Genomic DNA, 22,929 nt, shown 5'->3' on the forward strand with positions numbered 1-22,929 from the left:
GGGGTTTTTAAGAGGGGGATTTAAGGAGGTTTAAGGGTTGAAAAGGGGGTTTAAGAGGGGGTTTATGGGGTTTTTAAAGGGGTTATCAGGGCTTTTTAAGGGGGGTTGGGGTTTTTAATGGGTGATCAGGACTTCTAAGAGGGGTTTCAGGGCTTGGGGGGGTTCCAAGGGGTTACTGGTGATTTTAAGGGGCATGGGGTGATTTGGGGTTTAAAGGAGGTTTAAGGGGTTATTTGGGTATTTTAAGGGAGTTTCAAGGGGTTATTGGGGCTTTTAAGGGGGTTTTGGTTCTTAAAGGAGATTTGGGGGATTATTGGGGTTTTAAGGGGTCCTGCACCCCTCGAGCAGCGTTTCCCATCCAAAGGCTCTTTCCATCAGCACAATCCCCAGGGAATTCGGCCAAAGCCGCGGGGCCGGGGCCGGCTGCCCGGTGCCTGCAAATCACAGGGTGGGGAGAAAGCTGGAAAAGGGGTTTTTTTTCCTTGCCCAAACCCATAGAGAACAGGGGAGGGGGGGACGGGGCTGGGGGGGCCCGGCCCCTGCCTGCACAAGCTGCTGTTTTGGGTGGGTTTCCCCCGATTTTGGGTGTTTGGGCCTGGGGATGCCCCGTGTGCATCAGGAGTTTGCTGGCCTCAGCCCTGCCACCGCCCTCGGTGGAAGGGGGAGGCAGCAGACGTGGGTGCGTGGCAGCACCCGGCAGCACCTCCTCTCTGTCCGCACGCGTTGGAGCAGGTAAGGGCGATGGGGAAACTGAGGCACGGCGCAAGCAGCGCCTTTGGGTGCCCCTTCCCCTGGTGCGGAGCAGTGCAGATCCCACCCTAATCCCCATGAGAGCAGGCGCGGGGTGATGGGGGCATCACCCATGGGTGCTGCGGTCCCCATGTCCCACTGAGCATCCTCCCCATGGGCTGTGGGGGGCTCTGGGACCCCCTTTGCTATGGTCCCATTGCCCCATTGATCCCCCTCCATGGGTGCTGGGCTCCCCCCACCCCATTGATCCCCCTCCATGGGTGCTGGCTCCCCTCACCCCATTGATCCCCCCCCATGGGTGCTGGGGTCCCCCCACCCCATTGATCCCCCTCCATGGGTGCCGGGTTCCCCCCACCCCATTGATCCCCCTCCATGGGTGCCGGGCTCCCCTCACCCCATTGATCCCCCCCCATGGGTGCTGGGCTCCCCCCACCCCATTGATCCCCCTCCATGGGTGCTGGGTCCCCCCACCCCATTGATCCCCCTCCATGGGTGCCGGGTTCCCCCCACCCCATTGATCCCCCTCCATGGGTGCCGGGGTCCCCCCACCCCATTGATCCCCCTCCATGGGTGCTGGCTCCCCCCCCCCCCCCATTGATCCCCCTCCATGGGGCACACGGGTGCTCGTCCTGTCCCTGCTCGGGCTCCTCCCCAGTTCACCCCGCAGCACCCAGCACGGGCCGGGCCCGGGCTTGCCCAACCGGCCCGACCGCGCTCCCCAACCGGCCCCACCGGCTGCTGGGGGGGGCACCAATGAGCTGCGAGGGGGGAGCTGAGCACTCCCCCCCCCACCATTTCCCCTCGGACTTGGGGTCACAAAACACCCCCCTCCCTTATTAATTGCAGTGATTAATTGTGTGCCGATAATGATAAGGGGAGGGGGATAGGGCGACACTTTGGTCCATGGCCAGGGGTGATTTTGGGGGTGGTTTAAGCACTGTGTGGGCTATGGGGAGGGGGTGCTCCCCCCAAACTGAACCCCATAGGGACGGAGGAGGAGGAGAAAGATGGATGATGCATTTAATACAAAAGCACAGCCCCCCAAGCCCAGACACTTGGGGACCCTGGAATCACCTGGTTGGGGGGGGGGACACCCCCTCTTTGCAGGGGTGACACCCCTGGGTGCCCTCATTCATCCCTTGGGGTTGGCGAGGTCCTCGATCGCCTTCCGCAGCTGTGGGGGGGCAGAGGAGGTGGGATGGGGCTTGTCCGTGCTGTTCCCCATCCCTTGTCCCCCCCCGTGCCCCCCCCCTCACCTCGGCCCTGCTCACGGCTCCAACCAGCTCCCCGAAGCGGGTGACAAAGACGCGCTGCAGCCTCAGCAGCTCGAAGAGGTGATGGGCCTGGGGGGGGACACAGACAGCAGGGACACGTGGGGACAAAGCCCCCCCTGCGGCCCCCAACCTGACCCAGAACCGGGGCACGGACACACGCACATTGGGGGGGGGGGTCCCAGCCCCATCAGGACGTGACACCCCCCCCCCATTCCCAAACCTGGTGCAGGGAGGTCCATGGCAAGAGCTGGAACATGATGGGCTCGATGGCGCAGCTGTCACCGAGTGTCCCCGCTGCTGGCAGCTTGGGAGAGGGACGTGTTAATTTTGGGTGGAAAAGCAGCTTTTTTGGGTGCAGCAGGGTCTGTCTCGTCTCCCCCCTCCCCCCCCATTTACCTTCTCCCCTTGGGGTGCCTGCGGGTGCTTGTGGCTCTGGAGGAAGGTGACGAGCTGGGCTCTGCTGACGGTGCCCACCAGTGTGGGGGACCCTGGAGGATGGGGACAAGCCCAATGATGTCCCCCCCCCTCGGGCGCAGTGACCCCCCCCGTACCCCACACCCTACCTGCACTCTCCAGCACGGGGTACTCAGCATCAGCAGAGGTGTCCAAGGCCGCCAGCACCTCCTCAAAGCCACTGCCCTTGGCCAAAGCCACCACCCGGCGCTCCATGAACTCCTCCACCACCACTTGGTAGGAGCTGGTGAGGCAGAAAAACCCCCAAATTTCCATCATTTCACAGCAAATCACCCCAAAATATAGAGGTTTATAAGGGGGGGGCTCACGCCATGTGCCGGCTGCGGATGCGGGGCAGGTAGGGCAGCCTCTTGACGATGATGGTGCCGTCGTAGAAGGACGGTTGATGCTTCTGGGCGATGGCGTTGGCCACCAGCACGGCCAGGGTGACCGGGAGGACGTGGCTGAGGTGCCCGGTGGCCTCGCACACCAGCAAGGCCGTGGAGATGGAGTGGGTCACCGAGCCCGAGAAGGCGGCTGCGCCTGCGGGGCACAGCCGGGGCATAGGGGGAGGTCAGGGGGGTGCCCCCCCCCCACCCCATAGATGTTGTGTGTGTGTGTGTGTGTGTCCCCATAACTCCATCCCAACAGACTCACCAGCCAAGGCGTATCCGCCGGGAATGACGGGGTGCAGGGCCCCCTCCGAACGGATGCCCTGAGGGAAGAGCAGAGCCACCGTCTCCCCCAGCAGGCGCCCGATGGCAGCTCCTGCAATGGGGAGGGGGAAGGTGGGAACCCCCCCAGACACCCCCCAAAATGGTGCAGCTGGAGGTGACCCCCCCCAGGGATGGACACAACCCCTGTACCACCCCCCCCCACCAGGGCTGGATGCACCCCCCTTTTGCCCCCCAAGGGGGGCTGCCCCCCCTGGCCCCCCTTGGTCTGGGCCAGTGGACCCCCTACTCACCATAGATGAAGATGGGCATGAAGTAGCCAGCGGGCAAGGGCAGGGTGGTGGCCAGGATGAGCATCCAGAACTGGGGCAAGCGGGGACAGAGCCCATGGAGGGGGCATCCCCATGGGGCCACCATCTCAGGGGACACAGGCAGGGCCGGGGGGGGGGGGGGGCATGGCTACCTTCATCATCAGGAAGAAGGCCAAGGTGCCGAAGATGGTGGCAGAGGGGTGGCACCACTCCTGCCACAGCGCCCAGGGGTCCTTGCCGGGGGGGTCGGCCAGAAAGGAGGCGTTGGGGACCAGCAAGCCCCAGGTGCGGTTGTCAAAGAGGGAGATGAGATGCTCCTTCATGGTGAGCTGGAAGGACAGACCCTGAGAGCCTGCGGGGACGTGGTGGGGGGCCCCGGGGGGGGGCCCGTGTCCCCCCCCCATCCCGCTCACCCTGGAAGCCATCAGCTGCCCCAGCCCGGGGGGGAAGGTGATGGAGGCGAGGAGCAGCACCACCAGTGCCGTGTAGACGGGCTTGCTGGAGCGGGGAGAGGCAGGGGTCGGGGTGTGGGGACACACGGGGTGCATGGGGTGGATCAGCCAGGGGTGCCCGGGCTGGGGGGGACAGGGACATGGGGATGGCCAGGATGCGCCGGGGCTGGGGGACACACAGGGGTGCGCAGGGTGGAGGTGCAGGGGGCATGGAGTGGCCATAGGGGGACACAGGGTGCATGGGGGGGGGGTGCATGGGGTGGGCACAGGGACAACCAAGTTGTGTGGGGTGAGTGCACAGGGTCCCTGGGGTGGGTGCAAGGGGTCCTTGGTGGGGGGGGGCATGGGGTGGGTGCATGGGGGGGTGCACGGGGTCCCTGGGGTGGGCGCACGGGGTGCATGGGGTGGGTGCACGGGGTGCATGGGGTGGGCACACGGGGTGCATGGGGTGGGTGCACGGGGTCCCTGGGGTGGGCGCATGGGGTGCATGGGGTGGGTGCACGGAGGCGCAGGGCGCAGACAGACGGACGCCAGGTACGGACTCTGTTGCCAGCAGCTTGGCCGTGAACCGGTTCTCCCCGACGGCCGCCAGCAGCCAGCGCTGACAGAAGAGGTAGGCACAGGCCAGGAGCCCGCAGACAGCCCTGTGGAGGAGAGGGCAGGCAGGGCACAGGCAGGGACACAGGGGGACAGGCAGGGCACAGGCAGGGACACAGAGGGACACAGGCAGGGCACAGGCAGGGGCACATGGGGACAGGCTGGGTACCGGCAGGACCCTCCTTACCCCACTATTGCAAAGAAGAAGGTCTCCAGGAGGTCGAAGGGGAAATCAATCTTGAGGTCGCTCTTAAATATAGCAGCAATGGTTTCTGGAGGGGGGGTTGTAGAGCAATGAGCACATGAGTTTGAGGGTGGGCACTCCAAAAATGCTGCAGGGGTGTAAAGGGGAAGGGGGAGTGTGTTGGGGTGCGTGCTGCCTGCTCCGCTTGCCTTGCTCGCTGTTGAAGACGGCGAGGAGCCGGAACATGAAGGCACCGCAGGTTGCAGCAAAGAAGCCCCGCCAGTAATCCCGCACAGCGAAGTGGGAGGACATCACCTCGATGCTGAAAAGCACCCCTGGAAAACACAAGGGAATGCGGTGGAATGAGCTTAGGAGGGGGATTTGGGGGTCCCCGGGGTGGGATGGGATGGGGTAGGGGTGTTCTCACCGCTAATGGGTGCTCCGAACACCGTGGCCACCCCGACGGCTTGCGCTGCCACCAGCATCTCGTTCTGCTTGAACTTGTTCTGCAGGGCGGGGGGGTGCTCACAACTCCGGGTTTTGGGGGGGGGAAGTTAAAATCCCACTATTTTAAATCATTTAATATCCCTATTTATAGGGATATCTAATAATATAACTAGGGATATCTAAAACTATAATCCCTAAATTATTATTAGGGATATCCCTATGAAATAATTTTAAATCCCTATTTTAGGAGGGGTATACTCCCTCCCTTTAACTTTTTGGGGGTGTCACCCCCACCTCATACTCCTTCATGACCGAGGTCCTCATCTTCCCCAGATACACTGCAGCCATGGTGGAGAGGTGGACAAAGGGCCCCTGGGTGCCAAGAAGGAGAATTAGAGGGGGGGGACCCGGCACCGCATGACCGTCCACGGCCATCCCAGCACCAAGGGATGCTGGGAACCATCTCCGAGGGATCACTCACCACTTTGCCGAGGAAAACGGTGCTGCCAGCAGCCAGGGTGCAGGTCAACCCCACCACCTTGGCTCCGAAGTTCTTGATGGCCAAGTAGTCCTCCAGCACCACCCCCGTCAGGATGGTCTTCAGCTCCGGGATGCCAGAGCCTGACAAGGGGGTATCCACGGTTTTGGGGCTCTCCCTGCTATCAGAGAGGAGTTTGGGGGGAGTGGGGAAGGTTGGGATGCAGCCAACTGACCTCCAGAGTGAGGGGTGATGCTCTGGGAGAAGCCAGTGGAGAAGGTGGTCATCACTATGGGGTAGATGGTCCACGAGAGGTACTTGAGCACCAAAACATCACCAACCTCTTGGTAAAGCCACCGGTGGGCTGGAGAAGAAGCATCAGGAGGGGAGATGCTCCCCCCCCCCCAACAAAAAGAGTCCTTCTCATCCTTGGTAAGCCCCCAAATGGGCAGGTGAAGCCCCTCATTTACCCTCATAGAGCCTGAAGATGACAAGGTCTATCATGAAGCTGATGATGGCCATGAGGACCCCCAGGATGAAGAGGAAATACCAATCCTCCCCGACACGGAAAAGCTGCCTCTTCACCCACTCCAGGCACCCTGTGGAGTGCGTGTGCGTATGAAAACAGGGTGCTGAGCCCCCCAAAACACCCCCACGGTCCCTCTGCTTTGGGTTGGGGTCTCACCTATGAGCCTCCTCCGGGCCTTGGGGCAGGGTCTCCAGCTCTGCTCCGACACCAACACTCTCTCCTCTTCCTTTTCTTCCTCCCCAGGGACAGGGCGCTTCATCCTGGGGAACTTTTGGGGGGACAAAACACCCCCCCCCCCTCCGTTTTTGCCAGCACCCCCTCACCGCTCCTCCCTCCTCGGCCTCTGCTGCAGCACTGAGTTTGCAAACAAGCTCATTAGAAATGACCTTGAGGGAGGCACCGGACCCGCTCGGGCTGGAGAGAGCCGGGTTCTGCCCCCATCCCCATCCCCTCCCGTCCTTCCCGGGGAGTCTTTAATGAGTAATTCCATTAATTCTCATTATTATTCCTTAATAGCAGGCAGCGCGCGGGCACGGCATTCCATGGTGCTGAGGGGGGAGGACGCAGAGGGAAAAATTTCCACCGTCTCCAGCGCAAGACCTAAATTTAGCCCCTTTTACGAGAGCCCTGGCAGGCGGCCGGGCGCTGGAACCAGGCTTTAAAAGCTCCTCAAGCCACCCTCCCCCCGAAACAAGCGGCCCCATTTCGCCTTCACCAGGAGGAGGGCGAGGAAGAGGGGCCCTGCTCTTCCTCCCCAGCGGGAGCTGGGGGTCAGGGTGTGCGGGGCAGCAGTGGATGAACGCGCAGCCCGCGGCTGCTTTCCGCTCGGAGCGCAGCTTCCACCGCTCGGCATCGCCCGCCGGCTCCATGGAGCTTTTTGGGAGCTTTGTCCGGCCCCGTGGGGAGAGCTTGGGGTTCCCAGGTGAGGGTTTCGATGGGGGGGGCACCCCCGGTGAAATGTGGATGTGATACAAGAGGTGTTTGGGGGGGACACCCGCACTGACCCGCGCCTCTGCTCCCCGGCAGCTCGGCCCGGCAGCACCGGCGCGGTGAAGACCCTGGGCAACACTTATCAGTTCACAGTGGATGTCAGCGACTTCGCCCCTGAGGACATCATCGTCACCACCTCCAACAACCAGATCGAGGTGCACGCTGAGAAGGTGGGTGCTTCCTCCCTTCCCCGATCACCCCCGAAGCATAGGGGACCCCAAAATCCTCGCCCAGACAACTTCGAATGGCCCCCGAGGGGGTTAGTTCACCATTTCTTCGCCTTTTTACCCCCAGTTTCACAGGAGCAAAGCCCACAAGACCCAATAAACTCACACCTTGCAATCACCCATCCCAAGGGGGTGGCAACCAAACCCAGCACCTTTGTCCCCTGCTCTGTTGCCAGCCACATCCCTCGGGAAGACAAATATTATCACCACACACAAGGCGTGCCCCGTGCCTCACCCCAGGGCAGGGAACAACGAGTGCCCCAAAATCACCCCTTTTTCACCCGTTTTCCCCTCCCCAGCTGGCTGCGGATGGCACGGTCATGAACACCTTCACCCACAAATGCCAGCTGCCCGAGGACGTGGACCCCACGTCGGTGTCGTCCTCGCTGGGGGACGATGGCACATTGACCATCCGCGCCCAGCGCCAGCCCAAGCATCCCGACCACGTCCAGCAAACCTTCCGGACTGAGATCAAGATCTGAGGGGCTGGGGGGGTCCTTCCCCCTCCCTCCCCCCATCACCTCCTTCAGTCGTTATTTGGGTGGTTTAGGAAGGAGGTAGGGAATGGGAACGCTCCCCCTCGGGCTCCGACCTGAGCGGGGGGGGTGCACGGAGGGATGCATCCCGTCACCCATCGGAGAAACTCCAGCTGGGATTCCCGGCTCCGGTGACTTTTAGCTGGCAAACGGGTTGATGGGGAAGATCCGGCGTGCCAAGAGCCCTGCCAGGAGGGAGGTTCCCTTCCCCGACCCTCAGCCGTCGCTTGTCTCTGTATATACAGCTTGGGATAAACCATAGAGAACGCCTGCCTCCTGCCTCCTCTGTTTTTAACCTTTCCTTGATGCTTTCCCCCCAAAAGGGCTGCGCGTTCAGCCCCTTGGTAACAGGTACCACGAGCAAGCCCCTTTTCCCAACCAAAACACGGGCAAGGCGCTGCCACAATTCCCCTGTGCCCGTGGCCACGTTTATTTCCAGCCCGGGGTGACTCATTTCTTCCCGGGCGCTCTATTTCGGAGCCATTCCCTCAGCGCTCCGGCTGCCATCCCACCTGGAAAGGCACCAAATCCTCCTCCTCCATCACCCACCCGCACCCACCACCCTTGGGGCAGCCCCAAGCAGTGCAATGAGCCAGCAAGAAGGGGTGGCTTCATCTTGGAGGGGAGGGTGTCAAAAGCTTCCCCGAGGGCTCAGCACCATCTGCCCCTGTGTACACACAAACAGGGAGGCCCCGCTCCTGTTTATAGCCACCACACAGCGCCCAGCTCGCGTTGCTGCTCCAGCTCTGAGGTCAGCTTGTCCCCTGTTTGTCCCCTTCGCCACTCGTGGCTTGCAGCAACACCCGTGCAGAGTGTGGGGATGCGCGGGGACACGAGCGGCTCCTCCATCACCTCCTCGTGGGCTGGGTCCGCAGCGCTGCTCCTCCCGTTCTGCTGCAGGGGGATACGAGGAAAAGCGGTTAAAAGCTGTTAAAGAGCCCTTTAACGGCTGTAAGCCCCCCTTGGGGAGCTGCAGCCATGGAGATAAGGAGCAGCGGTGAGGTCCCGCTGTCCATCCTTGGGGATGGGATGCGTCTGCTCTGCCCCGAAACGCCCCCCCCGGGTGCTCAGGGCGCTCTGGGTGAGCAGGAGCGGTCGCGGATTGCCATCTAGCGGTGGCAGGACACGGAATTCCAGGGAAAACAGGGGCAAAATCCCCGGTTTCCCCCCCCCATCCCGGGGCTGGTTTCGCACAGGGGGGGCTGTGAACCAGGGAGCAGCGAGGGGACAGCGCAGAGCCCAGCGCACACAAACCCCGCAGCGGCTCAGCCCTGCTGTGGGCAGGAGCACCGGGAATGCATCCGTAAGGAGAAACAGGGATAGGAGGTGATGGAAACGGGGCCAAGGAGGGGATCCTGCCCCTCCGCTCTGCTCCCATGCGGCCCCACTTGCAGCGCTGCGTGCAGGGATGGTGTCCTCAGGATAAGGACGTGGAGCAAGGGCAGAGGAGGCCACGGGGATGCGCAGGGGCTGGAGCAGCTCCCGTATGGAGCCAGGCTGAGAACACTGGGGCTGTTCAGGCTGGAGAAGAGAAGGCTTCGTGGGGACCTCAGAGCAGCTTCCAGTGTCTGAAGGGGGCTGCAAGGATGCTGGAGAGGGGCTCTGCATCAGGGACTGCAGTGATGGGACAAGGGGTGATGGGTTCAGACTGAAACAGGGGAAGTTCAGGTTGGAGATAAGGCAGAAGCTCTTCCCTGTGAGGGTGCTGAGGCGCTGGCACAGGGTGCCCAGAGAAGCTGTGGCTGCCCCATCCCTGGCAGTGCTCAAGGCCAGGTTGGACACAGGGGCTTGGAGCAAGCTGCTGCAGTGGAAGGGGTCCCTGCCCGGGGCAGGGGTTGGGGCTGGAGCAGCTTTAGGGTCCCTTAACCCAAACCCTGCGCGGTGCCTCAGCGCCTTCCTCTCCTGGCTGCAACGCTCCCTGTCCCTCAGGACACCCCGGCCGCCATCACGGCGCTGCCCAACGCCCCGGCCCGCTGGCAGCAGGGCCGCGGACAGCACAGCCAAAGCCCTCGGGCACCTGCAGCGTGAGGGAGCGGGGCCCTGCCCGCCCCGGAGCCGCACAGCGGGCCCGCACCGCCGCCATCCCCGCGCTGTCATGGCGGCGCCCGGCTGTAGCAGCGGAGGGCGCCATTACCGGCCTCACCGCGCCCTTCTACGCGTGCGCAGTGACCGAGCCGCGCCTGCGCCGCCGGTGGGAGGAGGAGGGCGACGCCGCTTCCGCCCGGCGCCAAGATGGCGGCGCCCTTTGTCTGGTCCGTGTCACGGTGAGCGCCGCCGGGCCCGGCATGGCAGGTATCGGCGGGGGGGGGCTGTGGGGCATGGAGGGGGGTTTAGGGGCTTTGAGGGGAAGGGGGCTGCGGCCTGCGCGCTGCTTGGGGGGTCCCCCCCCCCCGAGAAGCCGTTGTGGGGCGCACCGCGGTGCGGAACCGCTGTTTCCATGAGGGGACCGGCGCTGGGGTCCCCGTCCCCCCTTCAGCACTTAATGGGGGCTGTGGCAGCTCGTCCTAGCCCGGGCTGCACCCCCGGGTGCCCCGCTCCGCAGGCCGTCATAGCGGGGCAGGGGCCGGCTGGGGCTCTCCCTCTGTGGGGGACGCCTGTGTCCGCAGCGAGCAGCAGAGCCTGCGCCCCACACGTGTGGGGCAGGCGCTGTCCCCCGGGGCTGACAGCCCCAGAGCGCTGACCCCCACGAGGTGACCCATGACGGGTGGCACCAGCAGGAGCCTCGGGAGCTTCACGCTGCAGCTCAAGGGGAGAAAGGGTTTCCCGTCGCCCAGCATGGGTTCTGGCCCGGTGACAGCCGTGCTGGCTGTACCTGCGCTCTGCAGGCATCACTCGGGCACGGGTGATGTGTTCCACGGACAAAACGCCCGTTCCTTAACGCCGTTTCTGCCTCGGACCCTTGTGCTGGGCTCTCGGAGCTGGGGCAGCCCTCCCGAGGCAGGTTTTCCACGAGAAAACGAGGATTTAGCCCTAAAATCGCCCCGTGCTGCAGAGACGGGCGGTTTCCAGGGCAGAGCTCAGCTCTGGTTCCCTGCCTGCTGCAGCACAGGGCTCCGGTTACCTGCGGGCACGGCGATAGGAGCTGCACCACTGCATCCATGGGCCTGAGCACTGGGTAACCGAGGGCTGTGCGTTCAGTGGGGGGTGTCCGCACTGCCCCTGCTCATCCCCTTTCCTCGCGTCTCCTCTCAGCTCCTTTTCGCTGTGGGTTTTTAGCTGCCTGTCATCACTTGTGACCATTTCTCTCGCCTTCTGGTTTTGCTGCTGACCACAGGCAGAGCCCTTTTCTGTTTCACAACTCATTGACACATCCTGATCAGCCCTTAACCTTTCACTGGAAACCTTGCAGGACCAGTGACTGGAAATGAGGACAGATTCCCCTTCGCAGAGACTGAAAGGAGTGGGGCTGCTCTGTTCCCCAAGCTGACACGCAAGAAGGGAGATGACGGTAGGTAGAAAGTAACCCCTTCTTTTTATGTTCTGAACATGAGCTTGGAGGGCTGCATGGTGACAGCATCAAAAGGCGATATTTAAACCACTGGTTTTTCCCTGATTTAGTGAGGTTTGGGGTTTTTTTAATAGATAGATGCTTGGGTGGTGGGTACCAGGTGAGATTAATGTCGTTAGAAGCAAGAGAGCTTGTGTTGAAGCTCCTTGGGAGCGTAGTCACTGTATTTCTCTCTGTGAACCCATGCAGCAGATGTGGGTGTTCTCATAACAAAGCTTCTCCATGATCAATTGGGTAATGAGGGACTCAGCAGTGGGGTTGGGAGGGGAAACAGTGCCCGGGTACCTCTGACAAGGTGAAATCGGGGGGGACGTGGGTGGGTCGGTGACATCGGACAGAGGCGCATTCAACACAAGAGTCTGGTGTTTAAAACAGAGCTTTTGATCCCGTTTCTCCTAGGATGGCTGCATAGAGACTGACTTGAGCACTGGGAAAGGGGAATACTCTGAAGGAGAGCCACAGCCATCTCGCCCACAGCCTCGGTCCTCTGGATATCTCCACTCCTTGCAGCACAGGGGTGAGTTCAGGCACAAGTCCTGGCTTATTGGGGTTCTGTGACTTGTGTCCTCGGACAGGGCCACTGCCTTAAACAGCCAATAGTGTGATGGACCGGCAGGGCCTGGTTTGGGGAATGCCCTCTCTGGATCCATCCCTGTTTTGGCCCATCCTGTTCGGCTGGAGAAGGAGATGGATCTCGGCACTGGAGATGGATCTCGGCACTGGAGATGGGGACTGGCCTTGCCTGAGTAGTGACAAGGAACCAGGGTGGTGTTTTGGGTGCGCTTTAGGGGTTCTGATCCGGATATTTGGGATTTCTAAGGCTTGGACTCAGCGTACAAAGGTGCTCGCAGCTGCTGGGGGTCGTGGGGCGCTGCATTTGGAAGGAAGCCACAGTGTGGTGTTTGCAGAGGGAAGCACAGAAAAGATGGAGTTTTTCCAGGGGCATTGATTTTCTTGGGATTTTGCTTCCTTTGCGAAGGTCGGATGTGGAGCTGAGGCGAGTCCAATCAGGGAGCAATCCAAATCATCATTCGCATGCAAAGTGCCTCCTACAAATTACCAAAAATAACCTTTCAGGGCATTGAACCATCCTGATTTCTCAGGTCCCGTTGCACAGAGCTTTCCCAGCAAAGAATGCAGCATTGTTTATCCTGCTGGGAAAATCCCCCCCTGTTTCCCACAGCTTCCTTTGCAAACCGTACAGGGATGTACCTGTGTGGGGGTGCAGACAGATTTTCATCCAAAGACTGATTTTTCTCTGGCTCTCAAGGGATGTATTTTGGGACAGGCTGTGGGTGTTTGGTTAAAAAGTACAGCCGTGTTTTGGAGAGCAGGGGGGCGAATCGCAGTGGTGAGTCAGTGAGTGGTATTCCTCATGGATCAGGGTTGGAATGAGCACTGTTGAATGTCTTTGTTGATGACATGGACAGTGGGATCAAGGGGACCCTCAGGTGCTGATGACACCGAGCTGGCTGGTGCAGTTGACACGCTGGAGGGAGGGGAGGGGATCCAGAGTGACCTGGGCAGGCTGTAGGGATGGGACCATGTGAACCACATGAGGTTCAACAAGGCCAAGTGCGAGGTCCTGCACATGGGTCAGGGCAATCCCAGGCACAGCTGCAGGTTTGGGGAGATTGAATGGAGCAGCCCTGAGGGACTCGGGGGTGTTGGTCAATGAGAAGCTCCCCATGACCCGGCTTCAGTGAGTGCTTGAGCCCAGAACCCCCCTGTGCTGGGCTGCACCCCCAGAGCGTGAGCAGCAGCTCAGGGAGGGGATCCTGCCCCTCTGCTGCGCTCTGGGGAGACCCCCCCTGCAGCCCTGCTCCAGCTCTGGGGCAGCAGCACAAGAGGGACCTGGAGCTGCTGGAGCGAGGCCAGAGGAGGCCATGGAGATGCTGCGAGGGCTGGAGCAGCTCTGCTCTGGAGCCAGGCTGAGAGAGCTGGGCTGGGGCAGCCTGGACAAGAGAAGGCTCCTGAAGGGGAGACCTGAGAGCAGCTCCAGTGCCTAAAGGGGCTGCAGGAAAGCTGGAGAGGGGCTTGGGACAAGGGCCTGTAGGGACAGGCCAAGGGGAATGGCTTGAACCTGCCCGAGGGGAGACTGAGCTGAGCTCTTAGGCAGAAGCTGTTCCCTGTGAGGGTGCTGAGGTGCTGGCACAGGGTGCCCAGAGAAGCTGTGGCTGCCCCATCCCTGGCAGTGCTCAAGGCCAGGTTGGACACAGGGGCTTGGAGCAAGCTGCTCCAGTGGAAGAGGTCCCTGCCTGTGGCAGGGGTTGGAGCTGGAGGAGCTTTAAGGTCCCTTCAGCCCAAACCAGGCTGGGGTTCTGTGATGAATTATGAAGACAACCAGCACCTTTGGGGAGTGAATCTCAATGTGCGTGATCTGATGACGTTGGAGGTGTCTGGGCTTCTCGCTCCTGCTGGGAATGATTTTGGAAGCCGATTGATCCTTGGCCAGAAGATCTTTCACCAAGTGCGTTGCTAACACTCCCAGCAGACAGGAGGAGGCTCCCTCTGCCCATGGTGCTCGCCCGCTGTGCGCTTGTGCACGCTCACATGGATCCAGAAGAAGGGACGTGCTCGCTGCTGCTGGGAATTAACCTGGTTTTATGGATCCAAACCTGTTGCCTTTCCCTGAACCCAGACTCCCTGAGCTGCTTTAAGGAGCTGGTAGAGTGGGACAGCAACTGCTGTGTGCTGGCAACCTTCCGAGAGACACCGAGCATCGACTTAGCATCGAATCCAGGAGCGTTTCCCTGACCACAGCCTTGTTTCTTCCAGCATCCAGAGCTTTGGGGACTTCCTGCCCTGGCAAGTTGAACAGTAACAAGTCCCCATTTGCTTTCTCCTCCCTCCTTGCTCATTGCTTGCTCAGCAGGTGATGAAATGATCCCTTCAGCCCGCGCATGAATCAGTTCTGGGGAAACAAAGCCAAGTGAAAGCTCTTCATTCCCTGCCCTCAGGAGAAAACCCAACACGTGGCAGCGCATCAAGCTCATGGTGCCCCCCAAGCTTTACCAGCAAGGACCTGCTTGAAAAATGGCCTTTTGTGGTTTTCCGGGGAATTTGCGGCATTCCTGAGCCAAAGCCGTGCTTCAAGCAGGGAGAACTCCCTTTAAATACTCAATGCAAGGTGAAAATCCCTCAGTATCACAACAGAAGCACCTAAAATGAGATGGAACTCAAAGCTTTGGATAACTCTTCCCATGCTGTGCCCTCAGAGCGAGCAGTGGCATCCTCTGCTCACCAAAGGGATGATGGCAACAGGTAGGCAACAGGCAACACATTCATAGCGTGGACCACTTGAGGAGTAATCAGTGTGGTTTAAATGCTGTTTGGAGGCAAAAAATGCAGCGACTGTTGAGTGAAGTCTCCCTCCAGCCCTGTGCTGGTGTTGTGGCTGTTCCAGGAGAGGTTTTGGGTTGTATTTGGTGCTGGAAGCAGGTGGCTGTAGCCAGAAGCCCTGTTTTTTAGCTAGCAGTGAGGTCAGGTTGTGGTTGATCCGTGGCTTTGAGATCTGGTCCTTCACGGACCTTCAGGCTCCTTTTGCTTCACGGCCCTTTCTGATGTGGAATCAGCATTTCAGAACCCGCCTTCACCCCCTTTTCCTGGCATTTATGGGTTCTTTTTCCTCCCCACAGCCATGGATTTCCCCCAGCACAGCAGCCAAGTCCTGGAGCAGCTGAACCAGCAGCGGCAGCTGGGCTTGCTCTGCGACTGCACCTTCGTGGTGGACGGCATCAACTTCAAGGCCCACAAAGCCGTGCTGGCGGCCTGCAGCGAGTACTTCAGGATGCTCTTTGTGGACCAGAAGGATGTGGTGCACCTGGACATCAGCAACGCAGCAGGTAGGGGGGGGTTATCCCGCGTCCCTCCGAGCCGCTGGCACGCAGCGGTTTGGTGCCCAGGGTTTGCTGCTTCACACGCTTTGGGCCTTTCAGACCTGCGTGGCTGAGCGCTCAGAGGGTGTTTCTGGTTGCTTCGCCTCCCTTGCAGGCCTGGGCCAGGTTTTGGAGTTCATGTACACAGCTAAGCTAAGCCTAAACCCTGACAACGTGGAAGATGTGTTGGCTGTGGCTGGTTTCCTCCAGATGCAGGAGATCGTCAGCGCTTGCAATGCTCTCAAGTCCCTCACTGTGCCAGCAGGGAGCCCACAGCCCCCTGCCGAGCTGGGTACGTACCCTCCTGCTTCCCAAAAGTCAGAACCATAGAATCGTTTGGGTTGAAGGGACCTTAGAGCTCCTCCAGCTCCAATCCCTGCCCCGGGCAGGGACCCCTTCCACTGGAGCAGCTTGCTCCAAGCCCCTGTGTCCAACCTGGCCTTGAGCACTGCCAGGGATGGGGCAGCCACAGCTTCTCTGGGCACCCTGTGCCAGCGCCTCAGCACCCTCACAGGGAACAGCTTCTGCCTTATCTCCAACCTGAACTTCCCCTGTTCCAGTCTGAACCCATCACCCCTTGTCCCATCACTCCAGTCCCTGATGCAGAGCCCCTCTCCAGCATCTTTGCAGCCCCCTTCAGACACTGGAAGCTGCTCTGAGGTCTCCACGCAGCTTCTCTTCTCCAGCCTGAACAGCCCCAGTGTGCTCAGCCTGGCTCCATACGGGAGCTGCTCCAGCCCCTGAGCATCCTCATGGCCTCCTCCGGACTTGCTCCAACAGCTCCATGTCCTTCTATGTTGGGGACACCGTCCCTGCACACAGGGTTGCAAGTGGGGTCTTACGAGATCAGGCTCAAGGGGCAGAATCCCCTCCCTGAGCTGTTGGTCACTCTCTGGGGGTGCAGCCCAGCAGCTGGGGGCTGGTTCTGGGCTGTGAGCACAGCCCAGAAATGGTCCCACAATGCAGCCAGTCTCTGGCCACCTTCCAAACCCACATCCTGGCTACATCTGGTGCACAGGGACATCCAGATCTCCTCGTGCAGCACCAGCAGCTGAAGAAACAATTCCTTCAATCCTCATGGGATTTGGGAATCCTTCTAGCAGCCAGTGGGGTGTCCCTGCTGGGGCAGCAGAAGCTGGATCTCTTTGCCTCTTCCCTCACAGCAGCTGACAAAGTGACCATCGAGGACGAGCCACCAGCAGCAGAAGCAGGGGGTGACCCTGACAAACCCAAGCTGGTTCCTCCTGACCTGCAGGGGAAGGAAGAGACTCCCAAGGCGCAGGCGGAGCAGCTGGGGGCCCAGGAAGGTGAGTACCAAGGGCTGGCACCCCAAATCCTACATCACCCCCCCCCCCAGCACACCCTGTCCTGCTGCCAGGCTCCGCTGCATGGAACCAGCGTGCTCCTGGTGCTGCCTGAGGTGCTCTCTTGCTTGCAGGCGCAGATGCTGCCGCACCAGAGGGTCCCAGCACCGCAGGTCCTGGCTGCCCGCAGAGCGTGGTCAGCAGCAGCCCCGCAGCGCAGGGCAGCGTCTCTCAGGGCACCGGAGCAGGAGGTGCGTTGAGGAGCGAGGTGCGGGGGGGGGGACACTTTGCTGCCTGCCCATTCCATCCAGCAGAGCTGAAACCAGCCTGGGCAGGGCTCGGACCCTGGGTTTCTGTGCACTGGTGGTGGTTGTGTGAGGTTTGCTGGCCCAGCGCTGCCTCCCGTGGGTCACAGGAGCCTGTGGGAGCAGTTTTCATGGGGCAGGGCTAGGAAGGGTTGGGAAGCGCTCCTGGGTCTGTGCGGGTGGTTGGGTTTTAGGGCTGATAACCTGCAAACCCAAAGTGGCTCCAGGCGGGGGTCTCAGCACCAGTCCCTTGGGTTCTGCTGCTCTCAGGCTTTACCATCCCCATCTGCTAACTATTCATAGAGGTGGAGCTGGAAGGGAAGGAGGAAGAGGGGGAAATGACAGCAGAGGAGGAAGAGGAGGCCAAAATTCCTGAGGAAGAGCAGCCCCGGTTGGAAAACGGGGAAAACGCTGAGGATAATGAATCTGGGAGCACTGATTCCGGGCAGGAAAACTCGGGAGAATCCCGACTGCTGCGTTCAGGCACTTACAGCGACAGGACCGAGTCCAAAGCCTACGGCTCCGTCACACACAAGTGTGAGGTGAGGCTGGTCCCAGCGCCCGTGGTGGCTCTGGTCCCTTGGCGACACCAGGTGCCATTGTCCCTGCCTGTCCCCAGGACTGCGGGAAGGAGTTCACCCACACCGGGAATTTCAAGCGGCACATCCGCATCCACACGGGCGAGAAGCCCTTCTCCTGCAGGGAGTGTAACAAAGCCTTCTCCGACCCGGCCGCATGCAAAGCCCACGAGAAGACTCACAGGTACCGGGGCTGCCACCAGGATGGGGAGAGCTTGGAGAGGCTGTGGTGCCTGGGTGAGGGCTGGAGGAAGAGGTTGGTGTTGGTCCAGCAGCCACCGAGGGCTCAGCACTGCGGGGATGGAGGCTCCGGGTTGCTCACTGGGATGGGACCGGCCATGGGAAGGGATGGGAAGTGTGGCTTCTGCCACAGAAGGTCAAATCCCAATGAAAGCTGTTGGGGTGTCCAGGAGGAAATACCTGGCTGTGCTGCCCTTCCTTGGTGGGGTGCTTCAGGACTTGCTATGGGATCCAGAGGGGTCTGGCTGGGGGTGGTGGAGCTTGGTTGAGGGATGCTGGGGAGGGACTCTTCGTCAGGGACTGCAGTGACAGGACAAGGGGTGATGGGTTCAAACTGAAACAGAGGAAGTTTAGATTGGATCTAAGGAGGAAATTCTTTCCTGTTAGGGTGGTGAGGCACTGGAATGGGTTGCCCAGGGAGGTTGTGAGTGCTCCATCCCTGGCGGTGTTCAAGGCCAGGTTGGATGAAGCCTTGGGTGGGATGGTTTAGTGTGAGCTGTCCCTGCCCATGGCAGGGGGTTGGAACTGGATGATCTTGAGGTCCTTTCCAACCCCAACTATTCTATGATTCTATGATTCTATGCTGGAGCTCAGATGGGGAGCACTGGAGTGCAGAGCAGGGTGATGGAGCTTTGATGGGGTGCTGGAGCTCGTACTGGAATAGTGGAGCTCGGGTTGGAGGTGGTGGAGCTCGGACTGGGGATGCTGGAACTTGGGGAGCACTGGAGCTCAGATCAGGGTGATGGAGCTTTGATGGGGGCACTGGAGCTTGGAGGCGATGAAGCTCAGATTGGAGGCGATGGAGCTCGGGTTGGAGGCGATGGAGCTCGGGTTGGAGGCGATGGAGCTCGGGTTGGAGGCGATGGAGCTCAGGTTGGAGGCGGTGGAGCTCGGGTTGGAGGCGATGGAGCTGGGGTTGGAGGCGATGGAGCTGGGGTTGGAGGCGATGGGAGCTCAGGTTGGAGGCGGTGGAGCTCAGGTTGGAGGCGGTGGAGCTCAGGTTGGAGGCGATGGAGCTCGAGTTGGAGGCGATGGAGCTCGGGTTGGAGGCGATGGAGCTCGGGTTGGAGGCGATGGAGCTCGGGTTGGAGGCGATGGAGCTCAGGTTGGAGGCGGTGGAGCTCGAGTTGGAGGCGTTGGAGCTCAGGTTGGAGTGGGTGCACTCGGACTGGGGGCTCTGGAGCTCCGCAGCCCAGTTCTTCCCCTCGCCGTGCCCCCCCCAGCCCGCTGAAGCCGTACGGCTGCGAGGAGTGCGGGAAGAGCTACCGGCTCATCAGCCTGCTCAACCTGCACAAGAAGCGGCACACGGGGGAGGCCAAGTACCGCTGCGACGACTGCGGCAAGCTCTTCACCACCTCGGGCAACCTGAAGCGGCACCAGCTGGTGCACAGCGGGGAGAAGCCCTACCAGTGCGACTACTGCGGGCGCTCCTTCTCCGACCCCACCTCCAAGATGCGGCACCTCGAGACCCACGACACCAACAAGGAGCACAAGTGTCCGCACTGCGACAAGAAGTTCAACCAGGTGAGCTGGGCGCCGGCCCCGCAGCCCTTTGGATCCCTCGGGATGAGGATGGGACGATGATGGGGGTCTCCGCATCGCTCTCGTGTTGTCCCCAGGTGGGGAATCTGAAGGCTCACTTGAAGATTCACATCGCGGACGGGCCCCTCAAGTGCCGGGAGTGCGGCAAACAGTTCACCACGTCCGGTAGTGTGGGGCTGGGAGGGATGGAGGTTGGGTTGGGTTGGGTTGGGAGTGGAGGGAGGGTTTCAGCCTGGGTTTAAAGCTCTTACTGTGGTGCATTGATGTTTCCCCCTGCACTGGGCACCTCCCGTGGGACTGCACCCCGGAATGCTCCTGGAAGGAGCCCTTGATCCAGCTTTTGGGGATGGGGAAGTCTCCTCCCATCTTCCCAAACCACTGCGGAGCTGAAGGGGTCCAAACGAGCCCAACGGCATCTCCCTGTCCCCTCCAAACTCCACACTTCTGCCTGTCCCCCCCCACGTCGTCCCCATCCTTGGCTGTGTGCGCGATGCCCCTCGGTGAGCAGCCGCAGGCATTCCCGAGGGAGCTTCCCGGGTGCGGGGCAGGAGGGGCCGGGGGGTGCTGCTGTCCCCGTGCCCCACAGCTGAGCCTCGTCTGCTCCCACAGGGAACCTCAAGCGGCACCTGCGGATCCACAGCGGGGAGAAGCCCTACGTCTGCGTCCATTGCCAGCGCCAGTTCGCCGACCCCGGGGCGCTGCAGCGGCACGTCCGCATCCACACGGGTGAGGGAGCCAGCTCCGTGCTTCCCCACCGCATCCGGGCCGGGGGGGGAATCTCGGAGTCATTGACCCCCCCCTTGCACCTTTCCTATGGCATCCACAGGGGAGAAGCCGTGCCAGTGCTTGATCTGCGGAAAGGCCTTCACCCAGGCCAGCTCCCTCATCGCCCACGTGCGGCAGCACACGGGGGAGAAGCCGTACGTGTGCGAGCGCTGCGGGAAGAGGTGAGGCTCCACGATGGGGGCACGGCGGTGGAGGTGCCGGGGTGGCAGCCCTGGGGGCAGGGAGCGCGGTGACAACTGTGTGTGTCCCCCCCAGGTTCGTGCAGTCGAGCCAACTGGCCAACCACATCCGGCACCACGACAACATCCGGCCCCACAAGTGCACTGTCTGCAACAAAGCCTTTGTCAACGTGGGCGACCTCTCCAAGCACATCATTATCCACACCGGTGCGTGCACGAGGCTCCAGCCCCCCCATCCTTAACACAGCCCCCATCTTTAACTGAGCACAGCCCGGCCGCAGTGAGCGCTTGAGCCCAGAACCCCCCCTGTGCTGGGCTGCACCCCCAGAGCGTGAGCAGCAGCTCAGGGAGGGGATCCTGCCCCTCTGCTGTGCTCTGGGGAGACCCCCCCTGCAGCCCTGCTCCAGCTCTGGGGCAGCAGCACAAGAGGGACGTGGAGCTGCTGGAGCGAGGCCAGAGGAGGCCATGGAGATGCTGCAAGGGCTGGAGCAGCTCTGCTCTGGAGCCAGGCTGAGAGAGCTGGGCTGGGGCAGCCTGGAGAAGAGAAGGCTCCTGAAGGGGAGACCTGAGAGCAGCTCCAGTGCCTAAAGGGGCTGCAGGAAAGCTGGACAGGGGCTTGGGACAAGGGCCTGTAGGGACAGGCCAAGGGGAATGGCTTGAACCTGCCTGAGGGGAGACTGAGCTGAGCTCTTAGGCACAAGCTCTTCCCTGTGAGGGTGCTGAGGCGCTGGCACAGGGTGCCCAGAGAAGCTGTGGCTGCCCCATCCCTGGCAGTGCTCAAGGCCAGGTTGGACACAGGGGCTTGGAGCAAGCTGCTCCAGTGGAAGGGGTCCCTGCCCGTGGCAGGGGTTGGGGCTGGAGGAGCTTTGAGCTCCCTTCAACCCAACCCATTCCATGGTTCTAGGATTGTAACGACCCCCCCCAACCCCTCCTCTCCCCCATCGCAGGGGAGAAGCCGTTCCTGTGTGATAAATGTGGTCGGGGCTTCAACCGTGTGGACAACCTGCGCTCCCACGTGAAGACCGTGCACCAGGGCAAGGCTGGGATCAAAATCCTGGAGCCGGAGGAAGGCGACGAGGTCAACATCGTCACGGTGGCCTCCGATGACATGGTGACATTGGCCACCGAGGCGCTGGCTGCCACCGCCGTCACCCAGCTCACGGGTGAGCCTGGGGCCTTCCTGGAAGGGAAACTTCCATCGGGTGCAGCCTGGGGGTCCTGGAGCCATCCCAGAAGTGAGGTTCATCCATAGGGTGCAGCTCAGGGGTCCCAAGAGCCATTCTGGAAGGGAAATGTGTCCATAGGGCGCAGCCTGGGGGTCCCAAGAGCCGTTTTGGAAGGGAAACATCCGTAGGGTGCAGTCTGTGGATCTAGGAGCTGTTCCAGGAGCAAGGTTTATCCATGGCAAGACCATTCTGGAACGGAAGCTTATTCATAGGGTGCAGTTTGGGGGTCTTAGACCCATTCCAGAAGGGTAACTTACCTGTAGGGTACAGCCTGGGGGTCCTGGAGTCATCCCAGGAGCAAGGTTTATCCATAGGGGGTAGTTTGGGCAGCCCAAGAGCCATTCTGGAAAGGGAACTTATCCATAGGGTGCAGTCTGGAGATCCAGGAGCCATTCCAAAAGTCAGGTTTATCCACAGGGCGCAGCGGGGGGGTTCCAAGAACCATTCCGCCAGGGAAAGTTGGCGACAGGGTGAAGTCCAAGAGCCTTGGAACCCTTCTGGGAGGGAAACTCATCCATAGGCTGCAGCCTGGGGCTTCCCATTCCAAAAGCGAGGTGCATCCATGATGTGCAGCCAGGGGGGCCTGGAGCTCCTGAAGGATTTTGGAGGCTCATCCATGGGGCGCAGCACCCATTGCTGTGCCCTTGAGGCCGGGAACTGGTGCAGCCCGGCTGGACCCATCCTGAACCCCACAATGGGCACATCCCCGCATCCCGCTCCGGCCGGGATCCCCCTGATCCCTTTTCCCCCTCTCCCGCAGTGGTGCCGGTGGCGGCCGCCGTGACCGCGGATGAAACCGAAGCACTTAAAGCCGAGATCACCAAAGCAGTGAAGCAAGTGCAGGAGGCGGGTGAGCAGCGACGGGGACGTGGTGGTGGTGGTGGTGGTGGGGCTCAACCATCTGCCCCCATTGCCCCCATCCCATCCATCCCGCCCCCTTTTCCCTTGCAGATCCCAACACCCAGATCCTTTACGCCTGCGATTCCTGCGGGGAGAAGTTCCTGGACGCCAGCAGCCTGGCGCAGCACGTCCGCATCCACACGGCCCAGGCGCTCGTCATGTTCCAGGCGGACACGGACTTTTACCAGCAGTACGGCGCCGCCGGCGCCTGGCACACGGAGCAGGTCATCCCCGCGGGAGAGCTGCTCTTCCGCACCCGGGATGCTGCCTCCGACCCCCCCCCCCCCCGCCACGGCCCCACTGGGCTCACAACCGGCGGCTGCAGAGGGGCAGCCCCCCCCCACCGAGTGACCCCCTCACCACCCCCACCCCCACCTTCGCCTTTATTTAAGAGACAGTGCTGGGAATGGGTGTAAAAAAGTGGATTTTGGGAAGGAGATGGAATAAATGGCAATATTTTCTAAAGGGTTCCAGCATTGGATGGTGCTGGGACGTTGGGCCCCCACCTCCCCCCCCCACCCCGGGTGATGCTGGGGCGGGGAGGAGGTGGGGGTGCAATGCTGGAGCCTAATGGGGGCTCC

At 61.3% G+C, this 22,929-nt stretch overlaps 3 protein-coding genes across 6 annotated transcripts; 2 read left to right on the forward strand and 1 right to left on the reverse strand.

Moving 5' to 3' along the window:
• Positions 1–54: 54 nt before the first annotated feature.
• CLCNKA (chloride voltage-gated channel Ka) lies at positions 55–6,598 on the reverse strand. 3 transcript variants are annotated; one of them, XR_010616381.1, is made up of 20 exons: positions 6,306–6,597; positions 6,091–6,219; positions 5,856–5,984; positions 5,624–5,763; positions 5,437–5,514; positions 5,123–5,201; positions 4,905–5,030; positions 4,699–4,783; positions 4,457–4,558; positions 3,876–3,960; positions 3,615–3,791; positions 3,445–3,514; positions 3,135–3,245; positions 2,807–3,020; positions 2,588–2,721; positions 2,421–2,512; positions 2,245–2,328; positions 2,007–2,093; positions 1,825–1,924; positions 55–434 (listed from the first exon to the last, which is right to left on the reverse strand). XR_010616381.1 is itself a non-coding variant. In XM_065696756.1 (19 exons), exons 1-19 carry the CDS (start codon positions 6,406–6,408, stop codon positions 1,883–1,885), a joined length of 2,067 nt encoding a protein of 688 aa, XP_065552828.1. In that variant the 5' UTR covers positions 6,409–6,597; the 3' UTR covers positions 1,754–1,882. The 3 variants fall into 3 exon arrangements, 2 of the variants coding, with proteins under 2 accessions (XP_065552828.1, XP_065552829.1); XM_065696756.1 differs by lacking the exon at positions 55–434 and having other exon boundaries at positions 1,754–1,924; XM_065696757.1 differs by lacking the exons at positions 55–434; positions 4,457–4,558 and having other exon boundaries at positions 1,754–1,924; positions 6,306–6,598.
• A 141-nt stretch (positions 6,599–6,739) lies between these two features.
• On the forward strand, positions 6,740–8,172 carry HSPB7 (heat shock protein family B (small) member 7). The gene is made up of 3 exons (XM_065696758.1): positions 6,740–7,071; positions 7,176–7,309; positions 7,666–8,172. Exons 1-3 carry the CDS (start codon positions 6,945–6,947, stop codon positions 7,846–7,848), a joined length of 444 nt encoding a protein of 147 aa, XP_065552830.1. The 5' UTR covers positions 6,740–6,944; the 3' UTR covers positions 7,849–8,172.
• Positions 8,173–10,099: 1,927 nt separating this feature from the next.
• On the forward strand, positions 10,100–22,813 carry ZBTB17 (zinc finger and BTB domain containing 17). 2 transcript variants are annotated; one of them, XM_065696500.1, is made up of 17 exons: positions 10,100–10,194; positions 11,252–11,350; positions 11,810–11,927; positions 15,049–15,255; positions 15,404–15,580; positions 16,452–16,595; positions 16,727–16,843; positions 17,201–17,439; positions 17,517–17,659; positions 18,939–19,239; positions 19,335–19,422; positions 19,867–19,983; positions 20,084–20,204; positions 20,299–20,429; positions 21,170–21,385; positions 22,209–22,298; positions 22,400–22,813. In XM_065696500.1, exons 2-17 carry the CDS (start codon positions 11,345–11,347, stop codon positions 22,762–22,764), a joined length of 2,580 nt encoding a protein of 859 aa, XP_065552572.1. In that variant the 5' UTR covers positions 10,100–10,194; positions 11,252–11,344; the 3' UTR covers positions 22,765–22,813. The 2 variants fall into 2 exon arrangements, with proteins under 2 accessions (XP_065552572.1, XP_065552573.1); XM_065696501.1 differs by having other exon boundaries at positions 16,455–16,595.
• Positions 22,814–22,929: the final 116 nt, after the last annotated feature.

The sequence above is a fragment of the Lathamus discolor genome, chromosome 16, assembly GCF_037157495.1.
Source record: "Lathamus discolor isolate bLatDis1 chromosome 16, bLatDis1.hap1, whole genome shotgun sequence".
NCBI lineage: Eukaryota > Metazoa > Chordata > Aves > Psittaciformes > Psittacidae > Lathamus > Lathamus discolor.

Bases quoted from the DNA above. Each gene is read 5' to 3' on its own strand.
- CLCNKA (XM_065696756.1), bottom strand. From the start codon at position 6,408: ATGAAGCGCCCTGTCCCTGGGGAGGAAGAAAAGGAAGAGGAGAGAGTG. The intron at 5,764-5,855 runs GTCAGTTGGCTG...CCCCCTTGTCAG, and splicing joins CATCACCCCTCACTCTGGAG to GCTCTGGCATCCCGGAGCTG. The intron at 2,513-2,587 runs GTAGGGTGTGGG...CCCATCCTCCAG, and splicing joins CCCCGTGCTGGAGAGTGCAG to GGTCCCCCACACTGGTGGGC.
- HSPB7 (XM_065696758.1), top strand. From the start codon at position 6,945: ATGAACGCGCAGCCCGCGGCTGCTTTCCGCTCGGAGCGCAGCTTCCAC. The intron at 7,072-7,175 runs GTGAGGGTTTCG...GCTCCCCGGCAG, and splicing joins GGAGAGCTTGGGGTTCCCAG to CTCGGCCCGGCAGCACCGGC. The intron at 7,310-7,665 runs GTGGGTGCTTCC...TCCCCTCCCCAG, and splicing joins TCGAGGTGCACGCTGAGAAG to CTGGCTGCGGATGGCACGGT.
- ZBTB17 (XM_065696500.1), top strand. The intron at 16,596-16,726 runs GTGAGTACCAAG...TCTTGCTTGCAG, and splicing joins GCAGCTGGGGGCCCAGGAAG to GCGCAGATGCTGCCGCACCA. The intron at 17,660-18,938 runs GTACCGGGGCTG...TGCCCCCCCCAG, and splicing joins GCCCACGAGAAGACTCACAG to CCCGCTGAAGCCGTACGGCT.